At 45.9% G+C, this 23,076-nt stretch overlaps 1 protein-coding gene across 1 annotated transcript; it reads right to left on the bottom strand.

Moving 5' to 3' along the window:
- Positions 1–154: 154 nt before the first annotated feature.
- mamdc4 (MAM domain containing 4) lies at positions 155–22,681 on the bottom strand. The gene is made up of 29 exons (XM_086188262.1): positions 22,600–22,681; positions 15,699–15,794; positions 15,201–15,356; positions 14,759–14,884; positions 13,571–13,801; positions 13,289–13,420; positions 11,827–11,982; positions 11,606–11,709; positions 10,833–10,988; positions 10,504–10,594; positions 10,294–10,407; positions 10,046–10,138; positions 9,825–9,962; positions 9,599–9,738; positions 8,518–8,626; positions 8,332–8,436; positions 7,666–7,800; positions 7,377–7,504; positions 6,469–6,685; positions 6,203–6,340; positions 6,002–6,129; positions 5,262–5,352; positions 4,840–4,989; positions 3,960–4,085; positions 3,765–3,889; positions 3,559–3,664; positions 3,095–3,294; positions 1,871–1,936; positions 155–875 (listed from the first exon to the last, which is right to left on the bottom strand). Exons 1-29 carry the CDS (start codon positions 22,679–22,681, stop codon positions 840–842), a joined length of 3,675 nt encoding a protein of 1,224 aa, XP_086044388.1. The 3' UTR covers positions 155–839.
- Positions 22,682–23,076: the final 395 nt, after the last annotated feature.

Genomic DNA, 23,076 nt, shown 5'->3' with positions numbered 1-23,076 from the left:
AGTAAATTATGAGTAAAAGACCTTCAAATGACACATGAATGATAGTTCCCCTGGTAGCTCAGTCGGCATGTGTGTGCATGTGTGCGTGCGTGTGTGTGCGATTCCAATAAAACTCACCCAGTAAAACACTTTACTCTCTAAGTGAGAACACAGACGCCAGAGTCCCGGGGGTCATGTTAAATGAATTTATCGTTGGTTTAATTACAGCGTTCATGTATGTGGTTTGAAGCAGACCGAATGTGCCCTCCAGCACACTGCTGTTCTTCTTCCACTCGTCCCCTCACAGCTACGTGTCATCATCTTCTCTGTGTCTTTGCTCTTCAGAGTGTCTCTGCCCTTCTGTGGAGCCGTGGGACCTACAGGACATTTACAGACGTGGCTCCAGCTCGACTCCTTCAAAAATTTAACTCCACAGCATCTTTCCTTCTACTTTTTCCTTCAACTTTCACGTCCTCCTCGTCCACAGTTCAGCGTCGTCTCCATGATGCTGACAGACGTGATGAGTCGCTGAGTATCGTCATCCCACTGAACCTGCCTGAACATCCTCACAGACGAGAGACACATCTCACCGTTCACGCAACAGTTAAAGTTCAGCTCAGCGTGTTGTCCCGCTGACTCCATCAGTCCAGCCACAGGCCCCCCCTGGGGCTCCACCGCATCTGAGCCAGGGGCACTGATCAGGCCTTCACCAGTGAGTCCAAATATGTGTGTGCATGTGTGTATTTGTGCATGTATGTGTATGTGTGAGTGCATGGGTGACACAAGCAGTTCTTCTGCTGTGATATCACCTGAATTTCACGAGGCCACCTTTAGGTGGTGGGACCACTTCTCGCTCCGCCTCACGCCACCTCCATCTCTCTGAAATCAGCAGAGACCTGCAGACACAGCAAGAATTCCACAGTCAGGTTTGATGTAAGAGTTGTCTAAAGCCCCCCCCAGCTTCTGGTGCTCCAGTGCCATTGTGTGGACAAAGTCAAGTGAGGAGCACCAGCAGGAGGATGTTCTTGATATTTTTAGCTTTGATTCTGTCTGTAAATTACAAGTCATGCTTTTATTGTAGTGTATCACCATGAGCATCACGCCGTTCATTCGCCTCTCATGGTGTTTGTTTGTTGGTACAACAAATTTCTAATGCAATGGTTGTCATTAACTTCCTACTAACTTTCTTATAAATGTTAGCCAACAGCTTGTGGCTGACAGTGAGCTAACTGGAAAAGTCTGTTCAAAACTACCTTGGCTAATCCTGCTCAAATATTGCGTTTGCGTTTTTATGCTGTCACAATCTGACCAAACCGAGACTAAACTTATGTGTTCATTCAAAATATGTCGTAATTATGAAAATAAAAGTTCCTTGGAGAAAAGCTGATGTGTATGTTTTTGTCGGTACCACGAACAAAAAATTGGAATCAGCTGAGAAAAATGTAAATCAGTGCATCTCTACATTTTAGCCTGCTAACATGGTCTCTTCTTCTTCTTTGCGTTCAAAATACGCGCCGCTGCTCCTTTCTCGCTGCGGCCCTTTAAGGAGGAAGAGGGGCCAACAGTTCCAAAGGGGAGGGAGAAGGAGAAGATTCACATGCATAAAGATCAACGCGCAGCCACCCCAGCGTGACAACGATAGGCTGCAGAGCAACGCACAGAGAGGGCGTGTGACCTCACGCTCTGTGCTTCATCACGCCACGACTTCTTTACATAGCAAACACATTTTTCCTGAAATGTCATTTTGTTTGTGGCTCCTTTAACGCTTGTTCTTGCGTAGAGTTGTGTGTTGTACGTCTGTTGGGGAGTTGAAGTGGATTTTTGTTGTACGTCTTGTGCAACGCCAATAAAGAATTCGATTCTATTCCCAGCAATGCTTCTGTCTACTCACAGGGACGTTATTGAAGCCGGCCGCCATTGGATGATTCTGCGCCGGTGGGATAGTCACACGGTCCTCCTGCCATAAACACACGATTCAGCGTTAATGAAACAATCAACAGAAGCCTTTGGTTCTGCTGGAATTCTAATTCCTTGTCGTGTGTGTCGTGTCCTAAGAGGCGAGCAGGAGGACGACAGCAGGTCCAAGACGCTTCTCAGTGCCCATAGAGGACAGCAGAATACCAGAAGATGTAAGTGAGGAAAAGAAAAGGAGCACCAAGAATCAGCTTGGACCAAGTTCCAGATGATTTCATCAGATCAGGCAGAGTGAGGAGGACTTCATGGTTAAGATGTAAAGTTACAAAAATAAATCACGAAAGAAATCATTCTTAGCCAGAGATCGGTGAAAGAATTGAGCACATTGAAAGACAATCCCAGGATTACGGCCATTTTGGTGATGCAATAAAGACATTGTTGTGTTTTGGTGTGGCTGCACGCGCTTCTTATTTATTTAACAGTGGCGGCTTTGCTGTTTTGACAATGACTGGGAGCTTCTTCAGAGGCCACCCTATTGGTGGGCATGAGAGCGGAGATGGAGGCTGCAGCAGACAGGAGGAGTGTGCGTGGTGAAGATCTGGCACGAGGAGAGAACTGCAACCCAGGTTGCATCCATGATAGCCTAGCAGGTATGAGTTTGCTGCAGAGTGACGCAGCGATGAGGTATTTTGAAGGTCAACGTTCATGTCAGAATCACCGTGGGTTCTCTCCACGTGTTCTTCAACCAGCACATGCTCAGCTATCCACAAACACCTCAATGTGAGCGAAAAACAACTACATCACCATTTTGTTTCGCCGTTGTTAGCCGCCTGTTGGGATTAGCTCTAAGCTACATACACGGGCCTATTTGCGAGTACATTATAGTGTATTGTAGTATTCGTATTATTAATGTATTGTGTTTTTTTTGTAGTTTGTTATAGTTTCTACTATTTATTGCTCTTGTACTTTTTATGCTGCTACTTCTTGGTTTCTTCTGCTGTAACAGTGCCAGTTTCCCCACTGATGGACGAATAAAGGTTCATCTCATCTTATCTTGTCTTGTCTTATCTTATCTTATCTCTTCTCGTCTTGTCTCGTCTTATCTTATGAAAGAGAGTAAAATATACTTTTAGAAGTGTATTCATCAAAATGGTGGCCAGGCATAAGCCAGTGGTGTCGAGGTCCTTGATGTCCTACTTACTGTAAGGTCGGGCTCATATGACTCATTACTGAAACCAGCACCAGCTGAGGAAGCTGATGGGGAACCCATCGAAGGCGGAGGGTTGGCTGCCTGTTGGGTTCGAAGGTAGTAAAAGAGCAGCGTGATCAAGGTGGCGATCAGCAGCAGCACCACGATGATTGATGCACCCATCCCTCCACTGTTGTCCCCCTTTGGTGGCTCTGGAGCAGAGATGGAAAAACTCAGTGGGCCACTTGGACCTTTTTAGCCCTCAGTTTAGTCTTACAGACAGGTTGCTACTGAAGGAAGTCTAATGTGCCAACACCAACTTCCAGCATCTCGCTGCTGCAGTATCACCACATGATAAGATCATGCGACTGCAAGATGGCTGCACCTACAGGGACAGCACAGAACTCCCTGCAGAAGTGCTACTTGTTTATGAAGCCTGAACTAGAAACACGCTAGGAACTGTTGGTCCATCTTACTTGTCAATGGATCGGTGACTTTTTTAGCGCAGTCGATCCCGACGGTGTACTCGATGTCATCCAGAGCCACGACGCCCGATGTGCCCTTGATTCCCTCCAACAGGATCTGGACACAGACACAAGTCAGTCTCAGGTCATCAAATGGAAGATTCACACTGCGATGACGTTGAAATCTCTGGACTGATTGTTTGGTGGCAGAGTCAAACCTGGTATTCCTCCGTAGACATGATGTCCACGTCGAAGCGTTTCCACAGTCCCTGCAGCTCTTTCACCTCCAGCAGCTGATGGCGAGTCCCCCCAGACATCCTCCACACCTTCAGCTGGCTGTCGGCTGCACGATAAAACACGATATTAAAAAATGAATAAAGTCCGGATAAAACCATCTGAATGTGGACTCTTACATGAGACCTTCTTGTAAGCCCAGAACCTCAGACAGGTGCCCTTGGTTGGGGGCAGGTGAGGGCTCAGCAGCAGAGCATTCTGATTGGCTGCTGTACGGTTGCTGCTCGGCAAGAACAGGAAGTGACCTGGCAAAGAGAGGAAGGTGGTCTACATTAAAAGAACAAACATGATAGAAAGTTGACCTGTGCAGTAAAAAGTCTTCCAGTGTTAAATCATAATTATGAGATCAAATGCAAAATTATGGGATAAAAATTCCTAATTATGTGATAAAATGTACAATAATTAAAACTTTTTCAGAATCACTCTTATAATTTTGATTTTTATCTCATATTTATAATTTTTCCTCTCAAAATCTTGATTATTTTAATCACAGAATTTGCAATTTGGATTTTTCTTAATCATGTAATTCCATAATTTTATTTTATTAAAATTTTGTCTTTGGAATTTTAATTTTATAACCTTATCTTTAACATAAAATTTTTCATATCCATCTTCTAATGTTGCATTTTTAGCTCATAAAAATAACACGAAGCTCATCATGCAGAGATCTATCCCATGAAATTAAAAAAATACATGAATCTGATAAATTATGTTGTCGTAATTTTATCTTCAAATATCAAATTTTAATATATAATTTAAAAAAAAAATCACAATCTTTACTTTTTGGAATTTGGATGATGTCATCCCAGATCCTGTCATTTATATCTCATAATTCGGATACGTAGCATGTGAATATTTTTATTTAAATTTAATGTCAACTTTTTTTGTCCATTCCTTCCATAAACGCTGCACTTTGCACTTTGCTGCATTGAACATCAAATCAGAAATGAAAGGTTTATGTCATCTCCGCCACAACATCCAGAGTCACTGAGATGCCACCTTTCTCTGTCCCTGTGGTGTGGTCCTCCGGAGGGGTGAGGTAGTGGCTGTCTGCCTCCTTGCTCGTCAGGTCCCAGTCCAGTTCATCCATTTCAGGGTTCTGAATGTTGTTCCAGCTACACATTCCTTTCTCCAGACTGCACTTAGAACCTGAGTTATTTTAGAAAACAAACTTGAAGAGGGTGTTGTATTGAAACGCTGTGAGGTGCAGGTAGCTCTTTCCTTCAGTTAAATCTGGCCGTAGGGTCACTGGAATACAGCTCTTTTAGTGACAAATGGACTTCAGCGCTAAATAAAGTCATTCATGTTGCCACTGATGTTGCAGAGTAAAGATTTCTACAAACCAACATGCAGCCTCAGTGATGATATCCTAAAGCTTTATTTTCCTATTTGTGGTCTCACAGCTTGAAGCTGACACAAACCTTGATTTTCACACGGATGAGCCAACAGAGCGACATCATCGATGGCTATGTGAGTGTCTTCACCTCCGGCTCCAATCACCTCAAACTCCAACTGTAGAACAAAACCAGCAGAATGTCAGATCTTTCTGGAGCACTGGGGACTCATCTGACTCCCTGAACCAGTTCAGAAAAGAGGTGGCGCAGTGGTTTAGCCTGCCTCCAAACACCGTGGGTGCAACACAAGTTCCAACACATCTATGCTTCTCCAAAGTTGCCGAGCCTGATTCTTTTACAGAGGGGGGAAATTAATATTTGGAGGAGACACGACGGTGTGGAGCGATTCTGATGTTTTTGCAAGTCAAAATAGGAAGGGAAGGGAACGCAATTAACTAAAAGTATTAAGGCGGAGGTGGTCTATCTTAGCATTCATGATACTGATATACAAACTATAAAATGGCTCATTTTTCCATTCTTCATCTCTGTGGAAGAAATGCTCGTCGCCATCTCCTGGCAGTGACAGTTATTACAAGCAACTGTCAACAATATGTTACGTCACAGGCTTCGCTGGAGGCTTCTAGTTGTTGATGTTGCAGTTTCAAACAGCTACATGATGAATTTATTCATGCGGCCGTTAGCAGAGGGCTCAGTGGAATATGTTACCAGTGGAATACCCGACAGACATGGACTTTCATACATTGAATATTGACTTGACTTAACTTGACTTCGGCGCTAGAAAAGTCTGTACTTGTTCCACACTGTACCTGCCAGTCCACAAGTGCGCTGGAGATGTCGGCGTTACCGTGGCGCCAGACGTCTCCCTGGTCCAGGCCGTTGGAGAAGAGCTTCACCTTCTTTCCCTTCACCGGCTTCATATACACAGTAAGAGAACCTGCATAAAAGCACTCAGTGTTAGTGTCTTTTATTCTTTTCTGGGGGTGTTTTTGAGTGATCGAGTATCTCACCAGGGTTCTTTCCCCCCATGTGATACCAGAAATGGAGGCACTCAGTCTTAGCGGTTCCTTGGCGAACAGGGGAGATGAGGACCGTGTTGCCACCAGAGGGAAGGAAATTTCGCCTGGTGTTCACCATCATGTAGAAACCTGATCGCATAAAGGAATTCTCGTTGTTTGAAAAGTAGGAATGAATCACTGCGGATCTGGGATGTATAAACCTCATCAACATTCTCTCTGCTTTCTGCCAGGTCCAAAGTATCAGTATTCCTCGTCACCTAGTTCAGTCTCCAGGGTGTGGTCCACTCTGGGTCCGTTGTTCCCCACACTGTGTCCGTTCCTGTGGAGCCAGGGGCTTTGACCGAGACTTTTGTACCCACATTGCTGGCTCTCAAAGGAACACATCCTTGGCACGGTGCATGGCCCGGCCATCAACACCACATCATCGATGGCCACCCGCCCATCAAAGCCAGAGCGGACGACCTCAAACATCAGCTGTTGGTGGGTCAGATGTTGGAGAGACTGAGTTAAACAGACTTAGTTTTTGACTTCCAGTGGACAACAACATTCCAGATGGACTTGCTGAAAGCAACACGTTAACTTTTCGAGGCAACAAGATACATCCCTTCTCTCTCCTGTGTGTCACCCACAAGAACCATGTGACCGCTGGCTAGCTTGGCACAGTGAATGGTAACTGATGGGAAATAGTAGCATACCTCCATCAAGTCCTCAACTAAGTAAGGCTCAGGATCTTGGTCTGTCCAGAATTAAACCTCATCTTCTTTTACAAAGGCGACCATGATGAAGAGCGGCAGTCACTCGTTAGCCAAAATGACAATTACTGCACAAGTACAATGTCTTATAATCAAAAAAAACAAACGCTAACACCTCCTGTCCACTACCACTCACTGGGCTACGCTAACTAGGAGTCTGTTGGTCTCTGTGGGTCTCAGCTCCCTGATGCAGCACAGGAGAGAAGATCTAGGATGGAAAATATTCACATTTCCCCCTCAAGAAAAAAAAAGCTATTTTCCTTTAAAGCTGAAGATGCTTTCAATATCCTACCCTCCTAGTTAGACCTCTTTAATTGCATCTACTTCTTTTAAGTCACTAGTTTCTCATGTAACAGACGGTTTTGTGATATTGCTGAACTGAGGACACTGAGTGGTCTTAAGTTAAAGCATACCTGGAACTGAATGAGCTGGTGAGGTACTGGGCAGTGAGCTTCATGCCACATGTTGCCGTGAGCTCCGCTGTGGGTCCAGAGGACTTTTTCAAAACCGTACAGGTCTAGCAGCTTGACATTCAGAGCACCTGGAAGAGGATGGAGGATTGCTCTCACTCTGCTCAACAGAAACGCCACTGATACAGACCGAACCTTTGATTTTGTTGTCACATTAGAGTAGGGCTGTTAAACTTGTCGTAGTTCCCCTAATAAACACTGCCCCCCCCCCCCCCTTTAAATACTGATTCACCTGTGTTTGGTCCAAAGAGTTTGTAGAAGAAGGACAGGCATTGCTCTTTTTGTCCTGGGATTTGTGGGTATGAAAGTAAACGTCCAGACAAACCACGCAGAGAGGAGCTCCACACGTCCACAACAAGGCTTCTGCCTGGATATCCATGGAACAAGGACACATTTAAGAGTGGAGAATTAAGAGGGAAGCCATTTATGAGCTGCTCTGGACTCCAAGCAAACTCTCTTCACACATTAAATATTTTCTATCTGGAAAAAAAAGGGTGTTTTGTTTGTGGTGAGGACCAAGAGACGATGTGACTGCAGGCACCTCTAGGGCTGCTAGGGCTGCTGCTGCTGAACAGACACGTCCACTACAGTAAAGGATGATCAAGACTGGAAATGTATTTGACCTCGAAAGCATAAACAAACGAGAAGATTTTTGTATGAGATCAATGAAATAAAGTCACAAACCAATAGTGAAGAACATTGTACAAGTTGTAACATCTTTCTCTCTTGTTTTCTCTCCATAAAAAAACACATTTGTGTATTAATGTGTACCAGCGACTTGCACTGCTCCAAGCCATGATTACCAAATTGGACTTTTCTCTCATTTGCCTCACTTCACATATTCAAAATATGAGTCTCTCCAGGAGTCCAAGGAAAGGTGGTATGTGAAATATCTTACCAATTCCGATGGTGTGGTCCATCCCTTCAACTATCGTCCAGTCAAAGTTGTCGCTGTTGTCCTGATACCATCCACACAGTCCATTCTCAAAGTTACATGAGAGGCCTGGCCCAGAAAACAAGCAAACCAGCTCAAGAAGTCAGAGCATTTTAGGTTGGAACATTATGGAGTAGTCGAGAGCGTTACCTGTAGAAGAGGACGGGAAATAGTCGGCGTGACAGCGGGAGAAGTGAACGCTCTTTACTTTGATCTTAGTGTCAGGAGACACGTTCAGTGCGCGAGCTTCAAACACCAGCTGGCAAAGAGGAAAAGAACAGAGGCGCCGAGGTTAAGCCATGGCTGCGTCACTTCTGCGTGACTCCAGAATGCAGGAAGAGCCAGCCACGTATATTCAGCTTGGGCCCTGTGGCCGCCAGCGACAAAGAAAAGCAAAACTGTTTCGAAATGTTCAGTACAAACTCTCAAGTGCATCGCCCTCGTTTACCCAGGAGTACGCTCAGTAATCCACAAACATTTTGAGTAGGCTAAAACCACACAAATGAAGGTACTTCATATTTGGTTGTACCGCGAACGAGCGTGGGGCCAGGAGTGTTTCAGTTAGTTTGTTGCATCGTCGTGGATTATATGATGTGAGGGTTCGTGGAATGATAAACCTGCTGATTTAGTGGTTGGCTGAGAGGAGTACTGTTAGCTTTCAAGCTAAATATACATAGCTGGCTCTTTCTGCATTCAAAGGAGTGATGAAGGAGGGAGATCAAGACGACCAGAAGCGATTCCTTAAATGGCAGAATCCACGGTTTGGGAGGTGTACAGCTTTAATGGACTTGAACAGCTTCTTCCCAAAAGCGGTCAGACTCACACACACACACTCCAGTCATCAACTGTACTGAGTAAAGTCAGAAGAATCCTCTGGTGTGTGACAAACCTTTGCACGACAACATGTCGTGGGTGAGGCCCAAAGTGTCTATGAACCGAATCTAATAGTACGTGAAAACATTTCAAATGTAAAAATGACCACTCGCTGTCTTTGTTGAGTTGAAAGAAAAAGACAAGAAAGGGTTAAAGCATAAACCAAATCTACTTTGTTGAGTCTTTGACAACACAAAAAAAGGCTGATTTTTTTCGCCCCCAGCTCTCAATACTGAACCTGCTGTTGTTGTTTTTGTTATAAGAATGACTTGTACTTGTTTGTGAGGAGAGCAGGAGCTGGTATCAGTGAGTCAAATCACTTGAAGATATATGCAAATGGGAATTCTGAACAGCTTACCTGAAAACGCTGTTTCCTGACTCCAACGGGTACTTCAGTGTGTTTCCACTCGCCCTCCCCTGTTCCTGTCTTCCCACTGAACTCCCACAGTTTAGGCAGCACGCCCAGCAGGCTGTCAATCACCCTGACGGACAGCTCACCTGCAGCACAGACAGCTAATCAGTAAGCGACTCCAGTGATGTGTCCTTCATGCTTGGAGAAGGTAAGAAGCCGAGAGCAGCTGTACCGATGTGATCTGGATTCCCAGTCAGTGCAAAATCAAAACTCAAGGTGCAGGCGGGTCCGGAGGGGCCCAAGAGGGGGGTCCGTGTCTGGGCCTTGGTCAGCTGCTGGCCCGGGGCCTTGGCCACATACAAGTGCTCCTCTAAGGGACGTGGAAAAGGGAAATAAGTCAGAGGAGGATGCATGGTAACATGTCCGGAAAGTAATTAAAGAGTCATGTTGCACCTTTAGTTGTGGAATTCTCATGTAGCACCCAACCTTGACTCCCAACACTGGTGTCGGTCCAGCCTGAGCTGCCCTCAGGGAACGAGAAGTCCCCTGTGTCACATTCAAAAGGAGACAGGAGTGTCAAATATAACATTTGCATCACTGCTGTGTGTTAACTGTTCAGAGTCACTCAAGCAGTAAAGACAGTAAATCAACCTCCTCACTTCATAAAGGTAAAACAGAATAAAAGAAATAAAAGAACTCACCACATTTGGCTTCATCTTCAGCTTCGTCACAGTCGTGGTGAAAGTCACACATCTTGTCCGGCGTAGTGCACGGGTGTTTGGGAGGTTTAGGGAAAGTGGGCCGGGTTTTATTGGCTGTGTGGGACATGGCAGGTTGCTCACATTTATTCATATCAGGTGGTTTGGAGAAATCAAATAACTTCCTTTCTACAATAAGCAGACAGGGATTACCAGTCGATGAGCGGCATTCAGGTGACAGCACGATGCTATCAACAGCGATGCCTCCATAGCTGAAGTCCCTGATGGCTGCCATGATTAGAATCTATCATAGGAGAGAAATCAGCACGGAGACCAGCGGCTGGCGATAAATAGCACAGCTGTATGAGAGAATTTGTTTACCAAATTTGTCTCCTTTTACTTTTTCTCAAACAAAATTTGCTTTCTTAATATGTTTTTTTTTTTTTTTTAAATTTAGTTTTCATCAGCTTATAATTCTCCTCTCAGTTGTGGAAACAATTGTAACCTTTGTACGTGTGTGTCTGAGTGTTTTTCACACTCACCTGGAAAGGATATTTGGTGACAATCTCCACCTCGGCCTTCACCCAGAGATCCCCCAGGGCTCCGCCTCGCTCCCACACTGGGTAGATGCTGTGATCAGCCACCAACACGGTCAGACCACCAGACCTCGGTCCAAACTGGTGCGTGTACATCACCATCTGCACTCAGTTCCAATTACAAATTAAACTCAAATTATTTGAAAAATCTACAAATGACAAATTTCAAATACGAAAGCGTGAGGACACGTCAGTTACTGAACTGTAATATCTCAGCGATGCCCTGAGGTCCTTTCTTCGTATTCATCAGAGGTCCACTGGGACGTGTAGATGAATTGAAAAAATAAAATAATAATTGCTGCTCAAAGGTCTAGGTGAGCTCACGTGAACACAATATTTGTCCGGTTTTTGTTGACACAATCTCTCAGGAATGTCTTGCACAAATGTCTACATATTTAAAAAACAAACAAACAAACAAACAAAAAAAAGTCCACTGGGACTCAAGGATGAAGTGGAAATATTTCGGTGGTCAAAAGTCAAAAATCTCTGTCACCACCCGCGACCGCGATACCTCAGGAACAAGTGGAGGATATTTCTTCAGATTTGGCACAAACGTCCACTGGGACTCAAGGATGAAGCGGAAAGATTTTTGGGGTAAAGAAGTTAAGCTCAGGATCAGAAGTAAACGTGGCATTCCTATGTAATCGTTCAACGGTGTGCGTGAACTGAAGGGAGGATGCAGGAACAGCCCCTCTGACTGACAGAAGGAGGGGACTCACCTTACAGGGATGAGAACTATTTGTGGGTTCTAGAAGTGGACTTTGGAAAGCTGCCCAGTCCATTCGTACCGGAGCATCAGGAAGAGTGACATACAGGAAGTGGCCTGCGCTCAGAACACAAATGTGATGTGAATGTTTTATTTTTAATTATTATTATTTGGTGATTTTAGATACAAATACAGAAACCAAATGGGGTTTCTAATGACACGTGCGGGCGCTACCTGATACGCTGTTGTTGGAATGGTCCCGGCCTGGTCCTTGTAGGGGGTCTGATGTGGTGATGGCTTCCTGACTCGTCCTCACCCACTTCAGGTCAGACAGAGACCTCAGGTCCCAATCACACAAGCCCTCCTCAAAGTCACAGCGCTGGAACCCTTCTGGAGACACAACATTTTACCATCTTCATTTTGGTTCACACTCAAGACAACATAAACTATAACAGATGCACAAACAAACACTCAGAGGACAGGTACATCTGGCCTGAGTCGACGGGTGGATGTGGGGACTGCAAGTTAACAGATATAGAACAAAAGCTTGCTAGCACCCCCCCCCCCCACACACACACACACACACACACACACACACATCTACCTTATACAGCTGCTCATAGATAGACACAGCACGACACGCCCAGGTAACAAGCAACAGAAAATGTCGACAGGCTTCATCCCTTTATCTGGGCTTCCAATAGGCGTTCGATTTGATTTCAATGATCTTCAGTTACTTCAGGGGAACCAAATGGTCTGACTCGCTTCATTTTATCTCCGATCGTTTATCTCTACGACCTTGCTGGCACTTTGGCTTGGCTTCCTCTGGCAGGAACCTGTTATCTGTTCCAGACTTTCACCTGAAGATTAATGGGGACAGAGCTTTTTAGAAAAGGAACACCCTGCCGGAGGAAACCTGACATGCTGAGTCAGGCGCTTCTTTTCAATTAAAGTTTCAAAACATACCTTTATTGTACTGACTTGCCTGATTTTATCAAACTCTTTAAGTTTACCTTTATTTTGAAGTTTTGAGCTTTCTTTAGTTCCTCTTTTATTCTTATGAGTATGTCCCTCTTGTCGCAGATCCTTATTCTGCTTCCTGCTTCTGTCCCATTTCCCCATCTGTGTGTCTAATATGTTTCCCCTGTGTCCACTTTGCCCGTGATGTGTAGCCGCACTCTACACCATCATAGGCTAGATTTTGTGTGGTAATCGTCCGTTCCAGTAACCACACTAACTGGGGGAGGGAGGTTCCCAATGAGTCTGGTTGGAACCGATTATAAACCAAAATGATCCTGTAGTGTGTGAAGGCTTAACGGACATAATCCTAACGTCGCTGACTGGATTGTGAGCCTCCCGAAGTTTGGTATTGGGAAGGAACAACAATGGATGATTGAGCAGAAATAGCCTGAGCAGGAAGCATCAGCAGCCACACAGGATGTTAGCTTGTGGCTAGCCCTAGCTTTTTTGAGACATTAAAACTATATTTTCCTCTCCTGAATGTGGTGTAGCCAGGCTTTATGTGTGTTCGCATGTTTTCCCTCTGTAGGGTTTCCATAATCCTTGGACATTCACACTTTGAAACTCCCTTTTTGGACAACCTGAACTGTTTCCTCGCCTGCGTTTGACACACACACAGCTGTGCAGTTAAGCTACAGTCAGTTGAAGCTCCCAACTGTGCTTTCTGATTTCTCACCACAGTCCTTCTCATCAGTCCCATCACCGCAGTCGTCCGTCCCGTCGCAGACCTGCCGCTGCTCCACACACCCCCCACGCAAGCAAGGAAGCGTCTCGTCTGGACAGCGTCCACCTGGGAGTGATACTGATGCTGAAATGGGAGGAAAAAAATACTATCAAAGTCACCCTCATGTTATGATTATCAGTTTCTGGATGGGTTGGAAGTAAATTATATTATGACAGTTTTTGTAAGTTACTACTGGTGCATATTCGTATTAATACTATAAACAGGGGCGCTCACAGGGCAGAGCGCAGTCCAGAAACTCCATCTGGTCAATGGCCACATCTCCTCTTCGTCCTTCGGAACGCTCAGAATTCAGACGGATTTGAAAGGTTGTAGGAATACAGCCCAGAAAGATGGTGGCCTCCCTCCAGCCACGGATGTGAGTGGCTTCAGGACGCCACACTACTGTTGTTTTAGAACCTCGATGAACAGATGCCCACAGCGGGGCAGAGCCCAGAAGTAAGTCACCTAGAATTAGAAAGGCCGCCATCAGGAATGAAGGCAACAATGAAGGTGGCATCAATCAGCAATCAAAAAGTCTGAAACCTTGACACCGGTTTCTACCTAAATGAAAGTAAAGTCTCACAGGTCTCTTTAACTGTCCTCAGAACCAAACTAACAGTGATATCTCAAGTCATGTTTGTAAGCCCACCCCTCAAATGAACACACCCACTTTTTGGGAATTAAGGTTAGTTTCCATCCTCTCCAGAGCAAGACAACAAGACAGAAAGGTTTCTCTCCTCTGTGGTCCATCAGGGAGCTGAAACCCACAAAGACCGGCTAACCGCTCGTTAGCGTAGCACATGGAACAGTGAGTGGGAAGTGTTAGCGTACATGAAACATCAACAATGGGTCAGGCTCAACATCTTGGTTTGGTGAGAAACAGTCCTTCTCTTCCTGTCTGGAAAAAATTGGCCGTGATTAGGAGCAGAATTCTTATCTTGTCTTGTCGGCCAAATTTATCATGGGGCTTTTGAGGTGCTGCGTCAAATCATTGCGCCCAGGCAGGAAAGTAGTTCCAGCTAGTGTGTCTGATACTACTCATGATTTTAAATTGTTTTTAAGCCCAACCCTAGTTATATTAAAACAAATTTTGCTGTTTGATGACTTCTGATGGACGTATGCTAACACTTAACACCCACTTCTATTCCCTGCACAAAGCAATTAGCACAAAGAGGTTAGCCGGTCGCTGTGGTTCCCAGCTCCCTCATACAGCACGGAGAGCGAAGGGGATCTATCTTTTAGTCTGGTTCTGGTGAGGACTTCAAATAACCTTACTTCCCAAAAATGGTCATGTTCCTTTAAATATTTCACTCTTAAGGTGACAATTGTGAAAACAGCTTTTCAGTGGCAAAGTCTGCACAGATCGACGCTGAAAGAATAACCACCACCCCCCCCCCCCCCCAAAAAAAAAATCACCATTACCTGAATCCCACAGGAAATATCGGAGTCGAAGACGACACGTTGGCGAAGACTGCTTCATCTCTGGAGAAACTAAAACTGCAGTACTGACAAGGCCTGTGCTCACTGCACTCACTCCCATGAACCAACCTGTCACCACAAATGTTATATTTCATGTTCACAAAATGTATTTTTATTTTGGGCCACATCTCAACCATTGTAGGTTATTGTTTTGTTTGAAGGCTGCATTTACTGCATGCTCCATTCAAATGTAGTTATGATTCTTATTCCCAGCAGCGGGCGGACAAATATTTTCAACAAGAAAGCCCACATCAAATATAAACTCCAAGGAGATCAGTGGGTCAGATTAGCCCATATTGTTTGATATTTCATGAACCTTGCCTAGTTCAGGCACATTAGTGTGACAACCTCTTCTACATGTGAAGGGATGGGCGACAGTGTTTACCAGTGGCAGTCCCGGTGGTGAAGTCAGACGAGGGCCCGCTGTCGGGCAGCGCGTCGCCCCTCTGACGCCTCTCCCAGCTGTATGCGTTTAAGGACTGGTCAATCCAGCCACACGCCCCTGCCTCAAAGTCACACTGAAAGTTGTTCCCCGAGTAGCCTTGAGATGTGAGAAGAACCAAGTCACCGGACAGATTTGTTACCGCAAAACGAAATCATGAATGACGGACGCAATCCTCCTCCTAACGCGGATTGTAAATGTGAATACGCAACATCGAAAACAAGTTTTGTGACACTTGTGTTGAAGTTGGCTGTTGCTGGTCGTTTGGTGCAGAGATGATCACGCGAGACAATTTGCTCCTCCTCTACACGTTAACACACGTTTCCTCATTAAACGCATTTTCAAAACGCTGTTTTTCAAGCTGGTATTGAATATAAATGCTCATCATATCAGTCCAGGTTTTCATGCGCTCATCAACTTAAACCAATATCGGCGACGTACCGCAGTCTTGCTCGTCGCTGCAGTCGTCGGGACAGTCACACACAAAGTCACATCTCTTGTCAGGGCTCTGGCATGCAAACACCTGACAACCAGCAGCTGCGTTAGAAGACACACATCAGAGCAGTTTGACAGACGTCAGGTTTCTCTGTGTGATATCAAACATGTTATTAAATGTAAAACAAAACAAAAAAACAACAACATATGAAACGTAAAGATGAATTGAAGATAACTACTGCCTGTCAGTTGCGGTGAAGTAGGACCCAAATGAGGAGAGCGGCGGAGAGGCAGAGCATGAAGACGAAAGATTGATGAAGCAAAAATGAGCTAAAACAAGACGAGGCTCAACTTTAATTAAAACTTAACAAACAGGATTCTGTAGGGAGACGTGGATAAGAGAAAGAACTGATGAAGTTTACCGAAGTAAAGGAAAGACTCAACTCCAAGACTCAGGTGGGAGAACAGGAGGGCGACAAACCGGGCTGTGACTTGCAAGGACTGACAGGCGATGCTTTCAGTAAAAAGAGGAGCTGACTACAATAATTAGAATCAAACCATAAACAAGGACACATGTGACACAAAGAGTTAGTAAGTACACAACTGAAGAGTTCCAGATTAAACCAGCTTAAAGAGTCCAAAGCTAAGTGCCACAACTCAATTAAAGGCAGTCCTGAAGGGAACGTTTAAGACAATGAAGGTATTCTACAGAAGTGGGGGTGTCCACAGAAGTGTCAGCTCGGATCAAGCAACAGTTTATGACTATAACTACCAATACTCCATCACAGTTGTATCCCTCCGCCTGTTACAGTGACCTTGACCTTTGACCACCAACATGGGTTTAGATTCAGTGAACGTTTACTGGATCTGCAGAAACCTGAGAGTGACCTTTGACCATCAAAACCTTTTCAGTCCATCTTTGAGTTCCACTGAACATTAAAAAAAACAAAAACTGAGGAAATTCCCTCGAGGCCTTCACGATATTTTGTGTTGGTGAGAATGGGACGTACGGTAGTGACAACCCAAAAACATGACGCCTCCAGCATAGGGGTGCCGCCGGCAAGGAGGCGTCAAAAGCTCAGGCCTCAGGAGGGGAAAGTTGAAACATACATGTGCACGCCATGTTTTAATGTGACAGCAGCTGACTTTGTCGTGTTCAGCTGCGTAGCTTTGAGTACAGAAAACCCTCTCACATCTGCAGCCCGGATGGAGGTGGATCTTGAGCGCGAACTCTCAAGTTGTGGATGAGCCAAGTCACCTGTGACACCAGACGTCAGACGAAAAAGGTCACAGAGTAAAGTATCAAATAACTTGGTTAACTTCTTCCCGTCAGTGACTCATGCCCAAAGGGCTATCTGGACTCGTTACTCTCAAGAAATTTATGGCACAACTAATGCCATCAGGTTCAAAGGTCAGAGAGGAGTAATCAGGTTTTAATGGCAGCAAAATCCCACCCATCCATCCAAAGGTCTCTGATTAAGACTCCGCACTTTTGCTGCTGGAAAGGTTAGATGTGTGTGACACATGGGTGTGTGTTTGAGCTCAGCCATTATGTACTTTTAAAACTGAGCCATGTAAAAAGTAGGAATTTAACTGGTTTTGTCATTTGTACAGTAAAGGAACTAAAATGCTCCTCTGCATCAAGAACTACAGGCCAGGAGAGAAACGCTCCTTACAGCTGCTGCACGTCCTGTCACTTGCCCTCAGGATCAGTTCGATCCAGAACAACGAACATGAACCACCTCATCCTTGTACCTTTCCTCCATGTTACATCAAAATGCGTCCAACATTTTTTGAATTATCCTGCCAATATGGAAAGATAACATTTGATGTGCTACTGTGCAGTTTTATCAAGAGGTGCAAATTTTGTAAGAACTCGTTGGAAGGTAATTACAATACATTTGGAAAGTTTCCAAGTGAAAACATGCCGCTGCATTTCTTTAGGCGTCAACACCAGCGAGACCGCAGGCTTTAAGTTTTCAGGACGTCCGTCTGTGTCATTCCCATTGTTTTCCCAATATTTTGGGAATGTCTGAAAATTTGGCTCAAACATCCACTGGGACTCGAGGAGGGATTGAAATTTTGTTGGTCAGAGGTCACTGTCACGCTATCTTAGGAGCACCCTGAGGGTCTTCAACCTGGCACAAACATCCTTGCTGGCTGCACCGTTATTTGTTCACACAAAGATACAAACACCCTGTTTAAGGGTGGAAGGACTCTTACCCCTGAGCAGAACCAGCACCAGAACCAAGGTCGGGCTCCTGGGAAGTAGCATCTCTCTCCTCTTCCAGCAGGCCAGTGGAGCTCTGAGCACAACTGGGGAAGTCTTTACTGCTAAACTCTGCCAGGCCTGAGTTTAACTCTCCCCTCCCGGCCTGAGAGATAACAACTGGACTTTTGAATCACCCAGCATGCAACTGCAGCAAGCCCTCATAAAGCCATTACCTCAAGAGTGTTTTACACAATGTATCATAAAAGCTGCAGTAGGCACAGCTGGCAACTGACTCATGGACTCAAGAGAGTTTCAGTTGGATTCTACATCCTTCTGAACTCTTCTGGTTGGATGAGAAGTACAGTATCCCAAAAGTATCACATTTGATGACGGTGGTTGACGGCAACGTCTGATATGGCGGTGATGTCAGGTGACCACAAATGTCTATGATGAGAGTCCTGTGCTGTTATTGGTTCACCTGTCTCTGTTTAACCTTCAGCACCAAGAACACCTGTGTGATCCCAGCTCAGCCTCTGATGAACTGAGAGCCACCATCGCTGCACCATGGCAGCAACCTATAGAGCTCGCCTGGTGTCAACCAAGTCCAGGTAATATGGGGTGCCACAGTGCACAGCTGACACTTTTTTTAGTCTAGTTTTACATTTATGCTGATGATTTATAAACTGTGCATTCTAATCCAAAATCTATTCAGGGATTTGTAAACCACACTAACAGATTAAGCCAGCTTCCATGCCTGGGGATCAGACAGCCAAGGCCCTCGCCTTATACTGCTGCCCAAACGGCTGATTTCTAGGCGCAGCCGGGTGGTGGAGGGGGTCGAGTTTGGTGGCAAGAAGATGTCGTCTCTGCTTCTTGCGGATGACGTGGTCCTCTTGGCTCCATCAAACAATGACCTCCAGCTCTTGCTGGGACAGTTCACAGAGCAGTAGGGAGGCGTTCAGAGTAGAGCCGCTGCTCCTCCATGTCGAGAGGAGTCAGTTGAGGTGGTTCCAGCATCTGGTGAGGATGCCTCCTGGACGCCTCCCTCGGGAGGTCTTCTAGGCATGCCCAACCGGCAGGAGGCCTCAAGGCCGACACAGGACACGCTGTAGGGATTATATCTCTCGGCTGGCCTGGGAACGCCCCGTTATTTCCCCAGAAGAGCTGGTGGACGTGGCTGAGGAGAGGACAGTCTGGGCTTCCTTGCTGAGGCTGCTGCCCCCGCGACCCGGACCAACCGGATAAGCGGAGAACGACGACGACGATACTGACCAACAGACTAAAGTCTCTTCCCATGTTTTTTGTAATCTGTACTCTTTCTGTGGAGATCAGGAATCAGAGTGGACAGATGAAAACCATATACGCACACCAATTTCTAAAGAGAGTAAAGATTTGTGTCTCTTGTTTTTCTCAGCTGATACTCAAATAGCCACCAGCCAGGGGAACGGATCTCTGTTTCTCTACTCAAGGATTCTCACACTAACGCTCCCTGTAATGGCATGCGGGGGAACACCAGAATTTTTGTTTTTAAATGAAACAAGTCAAAAACATTAAAAATCAAACAGTAAATATCTCTTAATGAAAATTCATCAACTTCACAATAAGTTATGTCTTTCTTGAACTTTTTCTGCATCAGACCGCCACGTGGTCATTAATTCATGCTCATGATGGCGACAAACAACACAAGACTGAGGAGCCATGACTCGAGTTAAATCTCCAGTTCAGATCCAGTGGCACTGAGGTGGAGCTGAGACCTGGCGCGTGCTCAGCATCCATGACACCAGCGAACCTCAGACGGAACCGAGCAGGATGCACTGAAGCAGTCCAGGTCCACACTCACACACACCAGTAGCAGTCCAGGTCCACACTCACACACCAGTAGCAGTCCAGATCCACCACTCACACACCAGTAGCAGTCCAGGTCCACACTCACACACCAGTAGCAGTCCAGATCCACCACTCACACACCAGTAGCAGTCCAGGTTCACACTCACACACCAGTAGCAGTCCAGATCCACCACTCACACACCAGTAGCAGTCCAGGTCCACCACTCACACACCAGTAGCAGTCCAGATCCACCACTCACACACCAGTAGCAGTCCAGGTCCACACTCACACACCAGTAGCAGTCCAGGTCCACCACTCACACACCAGTAGCAGTCCAGATCCACCACTCACACACCAGTAGCAGTCCAGGTCCACACTAACACACCAGTAGCAGTCCAGGTCCACACTCACACACCAGTAGCAGTCCAGGTCCACCACTCACACACCAGTAGCAGTCCAGGTCCACACTAACACACCAGTAGCAGTCCAGGTCCACACTAACACACCAGTAGCAGTCCAGGTCCACACTCACACACCAGTAGCAGTCCAGGTCCACCACTCACACACCAGTAGCAGTCCAGATCCACCACTCACACACCAGTAGCAGTCCAGATCCACCCCTCACACACCAGTAGCAGTCCAGGTCCACACTAACACACCAGTAGCAGTCCAGGTCCACACTCACACACCAGTAGCAGTCCAGGTCCACACTAACACACCAGTAGCAGTCCAGGTCCACCACTCACACACCAGTAGCAGTCCAGGTCCACACTAACACACCAACACAGTCCAGGTCCACACTAACACACCAACACAGTCCAGGTCCACACTCACACACCAGTAGCAGTCCAGGTCCACACCAACACACCAACACAGTCCAGGTCCACACTAACACACCAACACAGTCCAGATCCACCACTCACACACCAGTAGCAGTCCAGGTCCACACTCACACACCAGTAGCAGTCCAGGTCCACACTCACACACCAGTAGCAGTCCAGATCCACCACTCACACACCAGTAGCAGTCCAGGTCCACACTCGTACACTAGTAGCAGTCCAGGTCCACACTAACACACCAGTAGCAGTCCAGGTCCACACTCACACACCAGTAGCAGTCCAGGTCCACACTAACACACCAGTAGCAGTCCAGATCCACCACTCACACACCAGTAGCAGTCCAGGTCCACACTAACACACCAGTAGCAGTCCAGATCCACCACTCACACACCAGTAGCAGTCCAGGTCCACACTCGTACACTAGTAGCAGTCCAGGTCCACACTAACACACCAACACAGTCCAGGTCCACACTCACACACCAGTAGCAGTCCAGGTCCACACTAACACACCAACACAGTCCAGGTCCACACTAACACACCAACACAGTCCAGGTCCACACTCGTACACTAGTAGCTCTGCAGCAGCTGATCTGGGAGCAGAGACTCTCAGAAACAGCATTTTCCTCTGAGTGATGTCAGATACATCCTGATGTGTGTGATTCTAGAACTTTCTGGTGCTCGTTGCAGTTGCACATTTCAGAAATGTGCCATGTCGCCCCGAACGAGCGGAACCCCGCGGTGAGCACAGCACCCTCTGCATCTTGTGTAGTAGCGAGTACTGTGTACTGAGAATATACTGGATGTGTACTGAGAATGTACTGGATGTGTACTGAGTGTGTACTGGATGTGTACTGAGTGTGTACTGAGTGTGTAATGAGTATGTACTGAGAATGTACTGGATGTGTACTGAGTGCGTACTGAGAATGTATTGGATATGTACTGAGTGTGTACTGGATGAGTACTGGATGTGTACTGAGTGTGTACTGAGTGTGTAATGAGTATGTACTGAGAATGTACTGGATGTGTACTGAGTGTGTACTGAGAATGTATTGGATATGTACTGAGTGTGTACTGGATGTGTACTGAGTGTGTACTGAGTGTGTAATGAGTATGTACTGAGAATGTACTGGATATGTACTGAGTGTGTACTGAGAATGTACTGGATATGTACTGAGTGTGTACTGAGAATGTACTGGATATGTACTGAGTGTGTACTGAGAATGTACTGGATATGTACCGAGTGTGTACTGCTTCCATAGGAGGTTCCATCAGTGGTTCCAGCTGTTTGCTGCCTTCACATATTTCTCCATCATGTTGGATGAGAGCGCGTCCCAGCTCCTTATTTTCATGTATTTTATAACATAATTCAACAAGTGGGTCTTTTCATTGTAACCCCTGAGTTCCCCAGACTGACACGTCCAGGTAACACAAGTCCGTACAAATGAACACATTCCAGCAGGTGTGTTTCATGTTGCCTTCTGACTGGCTGATGCGGCCCCTCACTGACTTGATCCAGGTCAGTGTGGCCCTCTGAGAAGACACGTTGCCCCCCCTGCTGGAGCTGAATAGAAACGCCAGGCTTTTGTATTTTTTTTTTTAAACATTTTGGACATAATGGTGGCACTTATTTAAAAAATAGAAGTTTGAACCTAAAGTCTAGACGTCCTCGTTCACCTCTTCACTACTGACGCTCCTGCCAGACGGGAGCCGGGAGCAGAGATCGGTCCCTGGAACATTTATAGCTGCTCTCTTCATACAGAAGCAGCCAAATCTGTAGTCTGCACACAAGAAGGTTCACTTTATGGAGCTTTTCCTCCCATTTCAATAATACAAAAATTAATTTGGATTACAATGTGAAAGTGTAAACGTATATTTCAGTTCAAATTCATAATGATGAGCATTTGCCGTGATCCCTACTTGGTAACCACAAACATTACATTACTTTAATACTACATCCAATATGTACTAAGACATCGTGTCCTTGAACAAATAAGTTCCACATTGTCAGACACCATGGCTCTTTCATACCTGAGGATGATTCTGAGTGGCGTTGGAGAGGCTGGACGTCGTCGAGGCGCCAGGCTCTGACCCTGAGGGAGATTCGCCCCATCCTGCATCAGGTTCAGTTCCACTGTTATTAGCTGAACTTCCTAAATAAGTTCGAAAAATAGATGAGGGTTGAACTTCAAGACCCCTTCAGGCAGCCAGAGGCTGAAGGTCATTGACTTTGGTCTGGCCTTTCACCCATCAGATGACCTGAGAGGAACAGAGCTTCAGACGTTGTGGTGAAGGTAAGTGACACAACTGTCTGGAACTTCTGTTTTGTGTCAGCCATGAGACCAAGGGTCATGTTTTGTTTCTCCTCCTCTACGAGACCTCCAGAGATCCTGCTTGGAGCTCCTTTAATGAGGCCACTGGAAACTACAACTTTTTATGGGCCGTTCAATCTCCCTGGAGACAATGGGATGGATGGATAGATCATTAATGTCATCAAGGCAAAACCTG

This window comes from Aulostomus chinensis, chromosome 19 (assembly GCF_037954235.1).
Source record: "Aulostomus chinensis isolate RoL2024-O1b breed Wild chromosome 19, RoL_Achi_v1.0, whole genome shotgun sequence".
NCBI classification, from domain to species: domain Eukaryota; kingdom Metazoa; phylum Chordata; class Actinopteri; order Syngnathiformes; family Aulostomidae; genus Aulostomus; species Aulostomus chinensis.
The sequence above is the reverse complement of the archived record's forward strand: the minus strand, read 5'-3'. Positions and strand labels throughout refer to the sequence as shown.

Coding starts and splice junctions, on each gene's coding strand:
- mamdc4 (XM_086188262.1), bottom strand. CDS start 22,681: ATGGGGCGAATCTCCCTCAGGGTCAGAGCCTGGCGCCTCGACGACGTC. Junction 11,710..11,826: donor TTCCAACAACAGCGTATCAG/GTAGCGCCCGCA, acceptor TTCTGAGCGCAG/GCCACTTCCTGTATGTCACT. Junction 10,989..11,605: donor ATAGTTCTCATCCCTGTAAG/GTGAGTCCCCTC, acceptor AACTGAGTGCAG/ATGGTGATGTACACGCACCA.